We start from the raw sequence: 16,419 nt of genomic DNA on the forward strand, positions 1-16,419 counted from the left end.
TTATATACCAGTTACACAGAAAAGCCAAATTGATACAATTTATTCATTTCTGGGCAAATATTTGTGCACTATCAGAATGGGCATGTTTCCAGTTCAGAGGTATTTACTAAAGTTGAAACAATTATGAAACATATCACATCCTGGCAACTGGCAAAGGGAGAGCCACAGGAGATAAGTGGAACAGTTAGCATGACATCAACTATTAAGCACCAAGTCACTCCATATTACAAAAAGCTTGAACACCGTAGCAGATCTGGTAACTTTAAGATCTGGCTGGCTGTAGGGATTCGCATTCTAATCAGTATTCTGTAACTTGATTTCTGTGTCTCTGTGCCCTGTTTGAGAGCACATTTCCACTCCATCTGACGAAGGAGCAGCGCTCTGAAAGCTAATGGTGTTTGCTACCAAATAAACCTTTTGGACATTAACCTGGTGTTGTTAAAACTCTTACTAAGATTCAAGAAGCCAGTGCATTATTGACTGTCTGCTACCAGGCTTCATCAACTGAAGGTCCATGGGCTGCAGGCCTTTTATGTGGTCCCCAAAGCTACTGCTCAAAAGCTGGCACACAGGCCGGTCAGTTCAAATGCAGGCAAATGAAATTCAAGATTTTGCAAAGGGCTGATCTTCCAATCACAGGCCATTCTATTCCCATATCTGTTGCTGATAAGTGATCAGAAGCAAATGAGGGAGAGAAACAGTGCAGGAGCAGCGATCACCGGTGGTGGCGAATGTGTCGAGGGCTGCCTGCCCAGGTGAAGCAAAGCTAAGTTGGGGAATGCCAAGCTCAGGCAGGGGCCGGTGTCTGAATGATGCAAAGGTTGCCCTTGTATCCACTATTGTCTGCATTCTGATATATCAGGTTTCCTGTGCATAAGGACAACAGATCGTTTGCACTTTTTGCATGATTTCTGCAAGGAAGAAGTCTTAAAATCAGAAGATGGCAACTTTTGGTAGACCCCAAAACTGAAACATAACATTTCAATGTGGAGAGAGCCATGTGGATTGAGGCAAGCACTTTGGGTGATACAGACAGGAAATCAGAAAAGGTATTTGCCACATAGGGTTTGTCCTGTGGAACCTTTCATTAATCTTCAGTGAAACACAGCATGAGATCCTGATTACTATTTCAATTAAAATTAACATAAGCTCCATTCCTGAATTTCTATTCTAAGCTTTATTTCTCTTCTTTTTCTAAGTGTGTCTGAATGCAGTGAGGCTGTGCTCAGTGCATCCAGTCTTGTAGAGTGAGAACTAGCACTCATTCTCTCCCCTCCCAACGACCAGGACAGAGATGTGAGCGCACACACGCCCAAAGGGTTGGTACATGAATAATGTAATACTGATGAGATGCAGTAAAACAAGTTGCTGACTGAAGGATCAAGATGCATTGCCCATTCTCAAACAGTGACATTATGATTTAAGGTTTCTGTTTTTAATTATATACAGAACCAAGAACAGTCAGAAATTGATGGATAAACTGGAGTCCACTCTGTGCACTGTAATCCACCTTCGAACGTTTGAATAGGGGACAACCCATCGGAGGCCACGAGAATAGTCAGCAGTTCGTTCAAAGTTTCTCCAGCTGCCGCCATAGACTGTGTGTCAGACTGAGGAGGAATGTCTCATGGCTCTTTGTTTATCTCAATGTAATCATTTTTATGTGCAAAGATAGCCCCAGTTGCCAGCATAAAGAAGGAAAGAGTGCAGGCTCTCAGCAGCCAACAGCAGGTCCACCTCTCCTGCCTTGAGGAAATGGCACAAGATCCAGTCAACTCATATCATCTTGTCAATTAGAAGGCACCTAAGAAAATCACAAGCTATGTGCACACACACTATTCACATTTTGATTAAAAATATGGTTGCACTAAAGATGTGTTGAAATTGGATTTGATTAGATAGTTTTTCTTCATCCTATTAGTTGATGCACTCAGGGAAAAGTTTGTGCAATGACCAGATGTGGCAGTTTTATCTTAATGTGGCAGAAATATGCTCTGCAGCTAGGAAATCGCTGAGCTCTATTTTATCCGCATGCCTAGGCTGCTGCTCCAATAAATCCTCAAGTGTGGGCTACTAATGGGTAGATGTCAAGAGCTTCCAGCGCAATCTCACCAGCCTGATTTCCCTTCCCTTCCAGGGAGCATACGAATTAGAAATGTATGTCCTGTCTTGTCTGAAGGCAAATGGCAGAGAATGAATCATTAGGAACGGCAAACAAAAATACTAAATTACTGAAGAAATAAGGATTTTGCAAAGCTTTAATCATATTTGTGTTTGGTTATTTAACAGGCCAGCCACAAAAATGCTGTGGTGACAGGAACTGGTTAAAAGTTCATTACTCTGTCTCCCTAAAGTCTTTACATCTCCTACAAGGCACAAGACAGGATAATAATGGAATAACCTCCACTTGCCTGGATAAGTGCATCTCCAACAATATTCAATGAGTTCAACACCATCCACAACAAAACAGCCTGTTTATTTGATACCCTATTCTTAAATATTCACTCCCTCCACTGCCAGCGCACAGTGACAGTAATGTGTACTTCCTATAGGAGGTACTGCAGCAACTACCAAGGCTCATTCAATAATAACCCCCAAACCTGCCTGTAGAAAAGTAACAGGTGCATGGAAATCGCTTCTCGGCCTTTTGGCTAAGATCAAGTGTATGGACGGCAGCCCATGGTCGGCCGCACTTGGTCGAGGTCATTAGGTTGCGCTGGGGCTTCGTGTGTTTCATATGAAGCAATTTTTGGGGGCGGCATCTCGGCCTTTTGGCTGAGATGCAGATGAGCTCGGGTCTTGGAGGAGGAACCTCTCCCTTCTCCAATCAGCTTGGCTCACGTAGATCAGGCCCAGGACAGGGTGGTTTGGTTGGTCGCTCGCCCTGTCTTGTCAGCCTGGATCTGAAATGTCTCAACTTGTTGAGACTCTGAATTGGATTTGATTTGATTGAATTGGAAAAGTATATAAAAAAAAACAGGTGCATGGAAATACACTACACAATTTCCCCTCCAAATGACTCTCCCATCCTGACCTGGAAATACATTGCCATTCGATTACTGGAATTTCTGCCCAATGGCACTGTGGGAGTACCTACCTAGCCCAAATTGCAGCTGTTAAAGAAGGTGGCTCACCACCTTCTGAAGGGCAATGAGGGATGGACTTTTGTTGACCTTGTTCAGTGACACTCACGTCTTGTGAACAAGTGAAAAACCTTCAATTTGTTAAAAGCTAAGGAGATAAATAACTGCATTTCCTGCACATTCAGGCACCAGATTTTCTCTGGTTAGCACTGCTGCCAGGGACCCGGGTTCGATTCCTGGCTTGGGTCACTGTCTGTATGGAGTTTGCACATTCTCCCTGTGTCTGCGTGGATTTCCTCCGGGTGCTCTGGTTTCCTCCCACGGTCCAAAGACATGCTGGTTAGGTGCATTGGCCATGCTAAATTCTCCCTCAGTGTACCCGAACAGACGCCGGAGTGTGGCATCTAGGAGATTTTCAGAGTAACTTCATTGCAGTGTTAATGTAAACCCACTTGTGACTAATAAACAAGGCTATTGTTATCAGCTCACAGAAACCTGCCACACAAACAATATAAATCCCTGAATGAGCAAGAACACTTCAAACTAATGCCTGTCAGATGCTCTGCTATTTTTCAAACAGACCTTTGACACAGAAGCAGAACACAAAACAAAATTGTAATTCCTTGAAAATTATGTGGAATCTGTAATTGTTTTCAAGAGTTTTAAATAGCTGCATCAGTTGTAAAAGAATTCATTGAAATTTCCTTCGATAATAAGAAATGCAGGTCCATGTGACCTGGCAACCCTTGACCTGGAAGCAGTACTAAGAGGAAGGAAGTTAATAAACAAATTGTGTGGCTGACAGCTGGGTTCAAAGGAGAGCTGCAAGCAGATGAGTTGGAGGGTGAATGTGATTGGTGTATGGATGCAAACAAAGAGAAAAAAGACAGACACAGAAAGAGGAACACAAGTGATTTCTTGTGCAGAGAAGAAGCAAATCACCCCAAGGAAAAGATCAATTGTTCTTGTTTCACAGGACAAAGGAGATGGGAGCTCTTCGGAGGTACTGTGCAAACTTTCTAAGAGTGTCCAAATCCTGGAAAGCTGTGCAAATAGCTTGGGGATGCTTAAGTACTGAATGTTTTCCCAGAAGTGGCCAAACTGCTAAGTGGTATAAGTTGGTCAGTTGAAAGGGAATTCTGGCATCTGGAAAGCTACACCATCAGGGCTGTCATGACCGGAGAGGGTTCATAGACATATGAGTTGGTGCTGATATTCATGAAACATGAAGGCGAAAGCTGTTGTCAGATAGGACTCCTGGCTTACCCTGTATTAATAAAGGACAACATTTTGTGGAACTGTGCAGCTATGCAGTGTCACTTTTATGAGAGAGTGAAAATCAATGCTTGTCGTTGTGCAAGATCGAGGGGGGGATTATGTGGCCTCACTCGAGCGAGGCCAGAAATTCCCACTTGAGGTCAACGGAGATTTTCATTGTTGGAACCCCGCCAGCTCCAATTCCGTGGCAGGGGAGGTAGTAGAGTTCCGCCACTACTGTCTAAAGTAAAATTTACCTATTAGTCATATCATTTACTTGTTAATTAATGTGCGATTTGTGTTGGCTCTGATTCATGATAAAGAGAAAGCTACAAAAGTATAATCATGGGTCATTTTCTCATTTGATTTTCATCCAGTAAACATGGTTATTTTGATTTGTGGTTTCCCCACAGGGATTGTGGTAATGGTTGCTTATCCAGTCGATCGAGCACCCAGTTAACTTCCGATGGCTTTATTAGGCTTTCATGTTCTACTTGGCACGTGTACGTCTTCTCAACATCAGCCCTGGTAGGTAGACTCTTCACACTACTTGTCAAGCAATAGAGTCCATCACTTCCCAGAGTTGGCTCACTTTCTTCAGATTCTTCTGTCATTATTTCACCACTTTTGAGCCAAGTAACTCTGATGATCTTGGGGTAGAAAGAATGTATTCGACAGTATAAAGTCATGGGTTCTCCGGCCATTATTTTTTCTGTACATGTTATTATGTCCAGTTTTGGAGGGGCTGAATAAGAAACAGGAAAAACAAACTTACTGTAGGTTTTAACGGAGGCAGATTAGAGATATTGGGGTCTAGATTCTACCCTATCTGTAGCCAATGGCCACATAATTTAATCCATTGTGTTCTGAAAATTCAGAATGGGGCTAAGTGTAAAATAAAAAGTTACACAGTAAGCTCAATTAGAGAAACATCATGCTCAGGACACTTCATTCATTAAAGATGTTGAAAATATTACATACCAGTAATGTCTAGAGTTATTTCTTTCTTCTCCACACTCTTAGTGCATTCGTGTTGTACTTCACAGATATACTTTGTGCCCTGGTCTTGAAGTATATCTGGCATAATAGTTAGGATACTGGTGATGCCATATGATTTGTCTTCATATTCAACCTCACTTATTTGATGGTCACACTTCCGCATCATCCCATGGTCAGGAGCAACTATTGTTCTGTTGTTCTGATCCAAACGAACAATTTCTTTCAACTCACCATTCATCCTCATTTGTTGCCATATTATCGTTAATGGTTTTGGTTTAAATCCAATGACTGAACAAGCCAAGGAGATAAGTTCATTATGATGAGTGTGCAGTGGCACCACAATGTTTGAAACTTTTGGTGGGACTTTGGGAACAAAAAACAAAACAGAAAACAGTCAACTATTTAATCCAAAATAATTTTCAGCATTAATAAGAGTGAGAAAATACTATTTCACAGGTGAAATCCTCCATAATTTGGAGACCACAGATGGCAGATCTGCCTTATTACTATTCAGCACATGTCACTTCATATATTCAAAGACACAAGTTAACAAAATAAATCCAGACTGGATTCAAAGAGCATTAATAATAATGTTCATGATTTACCTCCTCTAACATCCAGTGTTACAGATTTCACAGCAGGTTGTGCACAGGTTTTATGGTGAACGTGGAAAATTAATTCAGCCCCATTATCTCTGAATACATCAGGATACATTTTGATATCGCCCTGTACTTGGAAGGTTCCATCTCCGTTATCAGAAAATACTGGCTGCAATGGCCGAAAGGATGGGTCTTCTTCTTTGCCATTGATAAGAAGCTGCACTTCATTGGTTGTATCTCTGGGTGCTGAACTGGTTCTGTTCTCTGGGCTATGCCATTCAAAAATCTTTTTTTCTGTTTGATCCCCCATCCTCTTCACGAATAAATGAATTGCAATGTTCCGAGGTTTAAATCGATGAATTAGGTAACTGGTGATGACTTCTTCTGAATGGCGAATGATGGAAGGTTTGCTCATAATAATTTCTGGAGGATCTAATAAAACAAAATAAAACTTAATTTAAACACTCATTTGTTGACTCTTATTTTCTTGCTCGGCCACAGGCTGAGTGAAGTATATATAGAAGACATTATACTTTGTGTATCTACACAGTAAGAAGTCTCACAACACCAGGTTAAAGTCCAACAGGTTTATTTGGAATCACGAGCTTTCGGAGCATTGCCCCTTCATCAGGTGAGTGGTACTCAAGCTCGTGATTCCAAATAAACCTGTTGGACTTTAACTGGTGTTGTGAGACTTCTTTCTGGACCTACCCCAGTCCAACGCCGGCATCTCCACATCATATCTACACAGGACAGGGATTTCAGTTAGGTTGTGCTGCTTTATTACACCCCTACCCTGTAAGGCATTTCAGCCAAAGACGACCAAAGCCGTGCAAATTGCAATCAGTGGAAATTGAATTTCTGTGACCTTTTTGTGCTCGTTCAGAAAGTTATGTGTTAAAGCTGGCCCCAGGCACAAAATTGGCTATGGCCCAAGATCAAGTTAATCACCGCACCCAAGCTCCGCTACTACCAGTCATCTGTTTGGCTTCAAGGAAGATCTTAAAATTAAGAATAAATAGAAACTCAACAGGTCCTGCAGCATCTGTGGAGGGAGAGTCAGTGCCTCAGGTCAGTGATCCCTCCAAATCAGCCAGATCTGCTGAGAGTTTCCAGCATTTTAATGTTTCTACTTCCAGCATCCACAGTATATTGCTTTTCTTTTAAAATTAGCCTTATTTTGCCACAAGAACACCAATAGTCACATTTTAAAAGTTTTGAATAGTATTTTTATTTTAATTTAATAAGGGGGAGATCAAAATTAGTAGAGAAATGGTACTAGGAAAGTTGAAGGTATCGAAGGCGGATAAATCCCCAGGGCCTGATAATCTACATCCCAGAGTACTTAAGGAAGTGGCTCTAGAAATAGTGGATGCATTAGTGGTCATCTTCCAGGATTCTATAGACTCTGGAACAGTCCCTGCAGATTGGAGGGTAGCAAATGTCATTCCAATATTCAAAAAGGGAGGTAAAGAGAAAACAGGGAATTATAGACCAGTAAGCTTAACATCGGTAGTGGGGGAAATTCTCAAATCCTTTATCAAGGATCAGACAGAGTCAGCATGGATTTATGAAGGAGAAATCATGCTTGACAAATCTGTTCGAATTCTTTGAAGATGCAACTAGTAGAGTTGACAAGGGGGAACCAGTAGATGTGGTATATTTGGACTTTCAAAAAGCGTTTGACAAAGTCTCACAAAAGAGATTATCGTGCACGATTAAAACACATGGGATTGGAGGAAGTGTATTGAGATGGATAGAAAACTGGTTGGCAGAGAGGAAACAAAGAGTAGGAATTATGGTTGCTTTTCAAATTGGCAGGCAGTAATTAGTGGGGTGCCACAGGGATCGATGCTGGGACCCCAGCTATTCACAATATATATTAATGATTTGGATGAGGTGACAAAATGTAACATCTCAAAGTTTGCAGATGATACCAAGTTGGGTGGGAGGGTGAACTATAACGAGGATGCAGAGATCCTTCAGAATGATCTGGACAGGTTGGGTGAGTGGGCTAATCAATGGCAGATGCAGTATAATTTGGATGAAGTGTGAGGTTATTCACCTTGGAAGCAAAAACAAGAAGGCAGATTACTATCTGAATGACTGTAAATTGGGAGAGGGGAGTGCAGTGGGACCTGGGTGTCCTTGTGCACCAGTCACTGAAGGCAAGCATGCGGGTGCAGCAGGCGGCAAAGTGGGCAAATGGCATATTGCCCTTCATTGCAAGAGGTTTTGAGTACAGGAGCAGGGATGTGCTGTTGCAACTATACAGGGCCTTGGTGAGGCCACACCTAGAGTATTGTGTGCAGTTTTGGTCTCCATTCCTGAGGAAGGATGTTCCTGCTCTCGGAGGAGTACAGCAAAGGTTTACCAGCCTGATTCTGGGGATGGTAGGACTGATGTATGAGGAGAGATTGACTAGGTTAGGATTGTTTTCCTTGGAGTTCAGATGAATGAGTGGGGATCTGATAAAGACTTATAAAATTCTAACAGGTCTAGACACGATGGACGCAGGGAGGGTGTTCCCGATGGTGGGGGAGCCCAGAACCAGGGGTCATAGTCTGAGGATTCAGGATGGAGGTGAGGAGACATTTCTTTACCTAAAGAGTGGCGAGCCTTTGGAATTCATTACCACAAGAAGTAGTTGATGCCAAAACATTGAATGCATTCAAGAGGCGGCTGGAGATAGCACCTGGGGCAAATGGGATCAAAGGTTATGGGGAAAAAGCAGGATTAGGTTACTGAGTTGGATGATCAGCCATGATCTTAGTGAATGGCGCAGCAGGCTCGAAGGGCCAAATGGCCTCCTCTTGCTCCTATCGTCTATGTAAACAATTACTGTACATCAATAAAACTAGCAAACAGTTCTGTATGTTTTAAAAGTATTTTTCAGTTATTTCAAATCATTTCAGTTGCAGGACACGTTAAAAATACATATTTTTTTGAAATTCACAGCAGACAGCTGTAATTACATGAACTGCAGTAAGTTTCCTAGTTATATCCTGAAATATGAAAGTGGTGCTAGAGAACAGAGGATTTGCAAATGATATGCCCTTGGTCAATAAAAAGGTGTACGGATAAATGCTGCAATTGCAGTCTAGTCAGTTCAACCAGAGTGATAAGGAAACTTTTAGAAATTATTTTCCAAGACAAAAACTGTTGGATAAATGTGGATTAATCAAGAAAAACTAACACGGAATTGGTAAAGGCAAATTACGGTTTAACTAACTTATTTTGAGGCGAAGACGGAGAGGATTGATGAAAGGAATGGAGGTGCTCTTGTTATAATGCAGCCAGTGATAACATTGGATCTGTTATAATGTAACCAATGGTAACATGCTGTGAGGGTCAGCTGACCAGGTAGACATTGTAACCAATGACAGAATGATATGACCAGCTGACCCAGTATAAATAAGAAGCTGATGGGAATTGTGGGAAGCTTGTATGATCCAGGGTGTGGCCCCAAGTGTTACAGTAATGAAGTTTCTTTATTAAACCTTTTTCTTTGATTTATTTTCTGAAGTTAGTTCTTTTATTGCTTGCAACTGAAGTACCCCTATTGCTGGATGATCAGTGGTAGCATTGATTTGAAGCATGACAAAGCTGTGGTATTTGGAAGATGTGTAGATCTACATTTTACGAGATCAGGTCACAATTGCCTTCCCTTACGTGAACTGAAAATGTCTAAGGATTCATGACAAGCATTAGCTCCATTTTCTCTACACATCTGAATGCCATGCACGCAGAGAGAAAGGCCTTCATTAAGGTTGAGGTTTCAGAATGGATAAGACGAGTCCTAAGGCATCGCATAAGACCGTTGGGGGTACAGTTTGAAAAAGGTGATATGGTCTACTATAAAAGAGAGAGGGCCTAAAAGAGTGGAATGGGCAAAGGAAAGTGATAGGGATGGATGGCAAGGTAGTCATACTACAACATGGTAACCAGACGTGCAAACCCACTCTTTGAGAGTAGTAGAAATTGATTATGAATTTGGAGCATCTGAACAAGATGTGGAAATACAAGAAGTACCTTGTACCTCACATACACACACCTTGAGCAACTATGATGATCAGACGGCTATAGATGAGGAGGAATCTGATGATCAGCTAAGTAACAGTGAAGCAGAGGATGAAGCGGTTACTTCAAAGGTTCAGTTACCCAAAGTGGGCACAATGGTATCATACATACCCAAAGGGTCAAGTGAGTGGAGGGATGCCACCATAATCAGAAGAGCAGGAAAGTATAAACATTGGTGCAACATCCAAGAGCAAAGGCAAAAAGTGAAAGCTATAGTTTGGAAAGATGGAAGCCAGAAAAGTGAGATTTAAGTTCTGAGTATGAGACAGTGAGCACTTGTAAACCCAGGAAAGAGTCACGAATCTGTGACGGAAGTTGTGTTCACAGAGAATGGCGGCCTGAAGAGTAGCAGCCCTGACAGGGACAGACACTATAGTAGAGGCTGGAGCTTAATGAGGAAGGCTAGGAATCAAACAATAACAGTAATACGAGCAAAAGTCCCCATGATAGAGAAGTGTTGGTGGCTGCCAATAAAATGGAGCTCATGGAAATACGAGGCCAAAGAGAATTGGACAGTTGGAAAGAGTTTGGGGTGTACACCAAGGTACCAGATGAAGTGCAGTCTACTTTATCCATTGGTGGGTTTGGACAGAGAATTTTGCAAGATGGGACTTATAAAGCAAAAGCCAGATTAGTAGCCTGTGGGTATGAGGAACACTTGGAGAGGAAAGATTAGGATTGATTCACCCACAGCAGGGAAAGTGACACTGACCAAAGCAGCATTTCTGCAGAGTGAAACATTTCAAGGAAAAGTTTTTTGAAGCCACCCAAAGAAGCAGGTAATACACAGGGATGGTTGTGGATACTGAATAAATGCACATATGAATTAAGTGATGCATCAAGGGTTTGGTATTTTTGTGTACGATCTGCACTGCTGAAAACTGGCTGTGTCCAGCTAAAAGCAGATCCTGCAATGTTCTATTGGAAGTATGAAGGAAAAGTGGCTGGAATTCTTGTGATGCGTATTGATGTCTTCCAATGGGGTGGCACAGAAGAGTTTGAAAAAAGGGTAATTAATAGGCTGAAGACAGAATTTAAAGTAGGGAGTCCAGCAGCTGGTGCTTTTCGATATCTCAGTCTTGATGTCTGACAAAGCAAATCTGAGTTAATGAAGAATCATTAGGGACTGATCCTATTCCCATAACCAGAGAAAGGTCAATGGAAAAATAGGAACCGGCCAATGAAAAAGAAACAGAATTGTTGAGGACAGTTAAATTGGCAACGCACACAGACAAGAATGGATGGAAGCTATAATGTCCTAGAGCTAAGTAATATGTTGAGGCACACTTCAGTCCGAGACATCTTGCAGGCAAATAAAGCTTTGAGGAATGTGTAATTAAATTCCCAGCCCTGGGAGAACCAGAGGACATAAAGTTAGTTGTGTTTGATGATGCTTCACCTGCCAATCCACCAGATGGACATTCGAGCAGTGCCAGATTCATAATATTCTTCGTAGGTAACGAAGGAAAATGTTGCCCCTTGGCCTGGGAAGTAAAGAAAATAAAAAGGGTCGACAAAAGTATGTTGTACGTGTTAGTGGAGGTGTTGGATATGGGGATATATTTGTCTGACACATTAAGAGTTATTTTTCATGGCAACATTGGGAAAAAAAGGTGCCAATTGAGTGTTATGTGGACAATGTTGACTGAACAAAAAATGGAACAGAAAAGTGACTGAGAATTGATTTGGCCAGCATTAAACAAGAAGGTTTCAAATCTCAACTGGGTTGGTGCAAATCTACAGTTATCCGACTGTTTTACTAAGAGGTGCAGGTGCTGGAAAGTTGTTAGGGATACAGGAGGATGGTTACTTTAAATTAATTTGAGAAGGGGAAAAAAAGGGGAATCTGTCATAATGTGGAATAACAAAATGATGTGGTCAGCTGACCCAATATAAATAAGAAGCAGATGGGAATTGTGGGAAGATGGTGTGGCCCCAAGTGTTGAAGTTTCTTTATTAAACTTTTTTCTTTCATTTACTTTCTGAAGTTAGTTTTATTGCTTGAAGTACCCCTAATGACGAATGAACAATGTATAATTGTCAGTGTTAGGAATGGGTTAACAGCAAGCTTCCACTTGAGACCTAATTTGTATGTTAATTGTTTAATAGTAGTCACTGGGATATATAAAGGGGGTTACAGGTGGCACTGGATATTGGATGTGTATGTGGAGTTGAATCAGAAAATAAAGTTAGTTTATGAAGAAGCAGGACTTGCATTTTCTTTTACTGGACTGCAAGTGAGAGGCTCAACATTGGTAGCAGAGAATGGTTGCTGGTTCCAAGTAAAGGGCTGCAAGTTCTGACATTCTCAAGGGAAAAGAAAGCCTTGACTCAGCATTCCAATTAATGAAGGAGTGACTGGGAGACAACAAAATGACTGAACCTAGAGTAAAAGTGTCAGGATATGACTATCCACCATGCTCTGGAAAATTTTGGCAGATAGACCAAATTGCAAGTTAAATTCAGCCTTGGCATGAGAGGTACATGCAAAGAATTTGTTGCAGATGGCTGGGGGTTATAGTCCGTATCAATTAGTGGTTGGTAGAAGTCCGAAAATTCCATCTATTTTGAATGACCAGCCTCCAGCTTGGGAAGGGATTACAATTAGCTCTGCCTTTGCTGAGCATTTAAATGAACTGCATACAAGTAGAAGAGCATTTTTGGAAGCAGAAGTCTCTGAAAGAATTTGCAGAGCATCAAGGCACAATGTATGGGCATCAAACACTGTTTTTCAGCAAGGGGACATAGTATACTATAAGGGATAATTTCAATGAATGGAAATCTATGCCCATAACAATAGATAGCAAAACAATTGTTTTGCAACATGGTAATCAAACTATTGGGGTACATTCATCAAGAATAATGGGTACAGATTACAAATTGGCAAATTTAGAAAGAGTAGGCCAACATGATGAGGAACCAGGATCATCTGATACATAATTCTGTAACATGAGTGTAAGTTAGCTGAAACAGACAGGCTATCTGTAGAGGAACACAATACTTCTGATGAAATAGAACCGGCCATTTTTCCTAAAGGACAACTTCCAAAAGTTGGTGCAAAAGTGACATACTTGCCTGAAGGGTTCAGTCAATGGAAGGATGCAACTGTGATTAGTAGAGCAGGGAAGACCACTGGAAAGTATAAACATTGGCTGAATGTACAGAATACAGGGGAGGATGTCAGGACCATGGATTGGGAACACTAAGTTCAAAAATGGAATGCATAGAAACGTAGTGTCAGTTCAGACGATAGTGAATGTGATCACAGGAAGAGATTGAGAACCTCTCAACAGGAGGGAAAGATCAAGCAGTGGTAGTTCAGAACGCGATATCAAGAAGGATAGGGGACATAGCTTGACAAGGTCTTGGAGTATGGGTAAGACTACGAACGCTACTAGGAGTAGAAGCCCGCATGCTCGTGAGGTTTTGGTGGCTTCCAATAAATTGTATGAAAATGTTTCAAACTATGTTGAACTGCATAGTTGGAGTGAATTTAGGGTATACACGGAGATACCAGATAGGGGTGTTGTGAAGTTGCATATGTAAGGTTAAAATGTGGTGTTTGACAAATGTAAATAGTGAAAAGAAATGCTAAAATCAAAAGAAGGAATCATATAGCATTGTCACCTTTTTTAAAAAAAATGGTATCTTTTGAGTGGATTTTAAATTGCAGGCTGCAGAAGCAGGTCGTTGCAACAATTGTATCAAAACCTCGCAGTCAGGGTTCCAACCTAACCAAAACAGGCTTTTGAATTGGACCAATGAATTTAAAGCAAGCACATAGTGACACAACCAATGGAATTCAAATGTGAGAATTGACAGCCTCAAGCCACTCAGATCACAGGAATACTGGGGTAATTCCAGGCATATAAACCCAGACAAGAGGGGTAACTGTCAGAGTATGCTTGCTACCTACTGAGTCAGAAGGAGGGTAGGCAAAACTGGCATGTAAATCCTGCAGTTTCATATGTCTTCACAAAATTATCTAAATAGAGAGAGAGAGACCAACTCAAAGTATTCTAGATGTGAGCATTACCGGAGAAAGTTTGTACTTCTAAAAGACGCTTGTTTGTATTTTAGTTGAGTGACTGAATTCTGTAACGATTTATTTCATTGTTGCTGAGGGAGTCTTGTGCCTGAACAGCATTCTATTGGGATTTTATTCCATTTGTTAATTTGTTTTAAGGTTGTCACCAGCTTTAAAAATAAAGACCTGTTAATTGTTCGTAGAGTATCAGATCCTGCTTTAATTTACCAAAACAAATAACTTCCTACTACCTCACACATACATGTACAAGATTACGAGGCGAGGTATATCCCTTTGGGTGGTTCTAAAATTGTGCAGAGGGGAAAAAATCATCTCCACATCGTAACAGGGGACAAAGAGCTCTATCTCACAGATGGATTTGCATGGAAAAGCTGCTTCCTGATGGAGCTTGTAAGGCAAAAGGCCAGGCTTGTAGCAAGGGGATTTGAAGAAAATTTAGACCAGGAGATAAGGATGGCTTCATCCATGGTAGGAAAGGTTATTTTAAAGATCTTCTTGGCTCTGTTAGCTACAAAGGCCTGGGAATGCAAATCTATTGATATCAAAGTTGCCTTTTAGCAGGGGCAGCAGCTTCAGAGAGACATTTTTCTCCATCCTCCCAAAGAGGCAGCTAACACTGAAGGGATACTCTGGAAGTTAAATAGATGTGTATATTTTTTGGTACAGTCAGTTTTGTTAAAGTTAGGCTGAAAACAGACCCTGCGATGTTTTACTGGCACTATGGAGGAAAGCTTTCTGGTATCTTTATGATGCATGTCGATTTTTTTTTTTGTGGGGTGGTAGTAGTAGTGATTTTAGAAGCTATTGTGATTTCTGGGCTGAGGAAGGAATCCAAGGTTGGAAGTCAGGTTTCAAGGGCTTTCAGATATATTGGGCTGGAAATTGGACAGACTGAGTCAGGTGAGACTTTACGTTAGCAATCTTATTTGGAGAGTATCAGCCCAATTGCAATTAGTGGCAGTAGGGCTTCACAAAAGGATATGGTGGTTTCTAAAATGGAAAGAGGAGCTCCGAAGTTTGGGCAACTGAATTGGCTAGGTAGTCAGACCAGACTGGACATTTAGTTTTGATGTCCTAGAGTTGAGTATCAAAATGAATCTCCCTATGGTGGAAGACATAATGAGAGCAAACAAAACGTTGGCCAAACTAAAATGCAGGAGTGTGTTTTCAGGTTCCCATCTTTGGGGAATCTTAGGCACCTGAAACTCAGTTTATAGTGATGCATTCTATACCAATTTATGTGATGGGTTTTCAAGCCACAATCAGACCAGACATGATGGTACTGAATGGGCTCAAGGGGCAAGAGCAGGGAGTGGAACTATCTCCTGTAGAGACCCAGAATGGACCCGATAAGCCAGATCTTTTCTATATTGTAACCATTTTATAATTAAGTTAGTCATTTGGCAGTACTGAACTTCCATGTTGCTGAAAAAGAAATACATTTTTACTGAAGATTTTCATCTTGCACTCATCAGGATAATTTTCAAGAATACCAAATGTAAAGTGAACCACAATGAGATGAGATGCTGATTGGTTGACAAGTGGACTCTTGACCGGTAGAGACACTTCCATGGAGAATGCATCAGTTAATGGTGACTGCCAAGCACCACTGCACTGGCACAGAAATTCATATACCATGATATTCATTTGTGATGGGCAGAATGTCTCTTTGACTTGATGGCAGCATCCTGTTAGTGGTGTTGCTAAACTACTATGCGTAACATGAAGGAATATTAAAGCCAAACTGTGCTGGTTAATGACAGCGCTTTACATTTGACAATATGAAAATTCATTACTGTCAGAACACTGGGGTGTGATTTGCAGCCAGATTGCCCATCAGAGCTAAATGTTAACTCCAGGTTACTTTTTCTAACTGTGCTGGACAACGTGCTGGGTACACAAACACAAGGATTATTACGGGAAAAACATGCAATAAGCAGCCAAAGAATGACGAGAACAAGGTCCACTCAAATACATAGTCACTGAACAATAAAAAGGTTTCACCAGTATATACATTACCTTGTCGAAATTTGTGCCAACAGCAAATTGCAGTGAGAAACAGGGTACATGTGTGCAGTGTACCAATTATTATTTTTTAATCCAATCAAGTCCAATTCAGAGTCTCAACAAGTGAGACATTCCTGATCCAAGCTGACAAGGCAGGGCTCTCACCTCCTGTCTTGGGCTTGATCTACATGATCCAAGCTGATTGGGGTAGGCATTGCACCTCCTCCAAGGCTCCAGGGTCCCGGGTTCGATTCCCGGCTCGGGTCACTGTCTGTGTGGAGTTTGCACATTCTCCTCGTGTCTGCGTGGGTTTCCTCCGGGTGCTCCAGTTTCCTCCCACTGTCCA

The 16,419-nt window shown here is 41.4% G+C and overlaps 1 protein-coding gene and 1 long non-coding RNA gene across 4 annotated transcripts in view; one reads left to right on the forward strand and one right to left on the reverse strand.

The window, feature by feature from the left end:
- LOC144498909 (uncharacterized) overlaps positions 1 to 16,419 on the reverse strand; it is a 60,719-nt gene that overhangs the window by 4,380 nt on the left and 39,920 nt on the right. For 2 of the 3 annotated variants that reach the window (XM_078220797.1, XM_078220796.1), the window contains exons 5-7: positions 5,945 to 6,370; positions 5,322 to 5,702; positions 4,598 to 5,085 (exon numbers count right to left, since the gene is read on the reverse strand). In XM_078220797.1, the coding sequence (XP_078076923.1) occupies positions 4,727 to 5,085; positions 5,322 to 5,702; positions 5,945 to 6,370 (1,166 nt within the window). In that variant the 3' untranslated portion in view covers positions 4,598 to 4,726. The remainder of the gene's footprint in view (positions 1 to 4,597; positions 5,086 to 5,321; positions 5,703 to 5,944; positions 6,371 to 16,419) is intronic. The other variant, XM_078220799.1, reaches the window with a different exon arrangement.
- Positions 3,804 to 16,300, forward strand: LOC144498911 (uncharacterized). The gene is made up of 3 exons (XR_013498775.1): positions 3,804 to 4,086; positions 4,754 to 4,843; positions 15,520 to 16,300. It is a non-coding gene; the product is annotated as an uncharacterized LOC144498911 (long non-coding RNA).

Source organism: Mustelus asterias, chromosome 9 (genome assembly GCF_964213995.1).
Source record: "Mustelus asterias chromosome 9, sMusAst1.hap1.1, whole genome shotgun sequence".
Classification (NCBI taxonomy): Eukaryota; Metazoa; Chordata; class Chondrichthyes; order Carcharhiniformes; family Triakidae; genus Mustelus; species Mustelus asterias.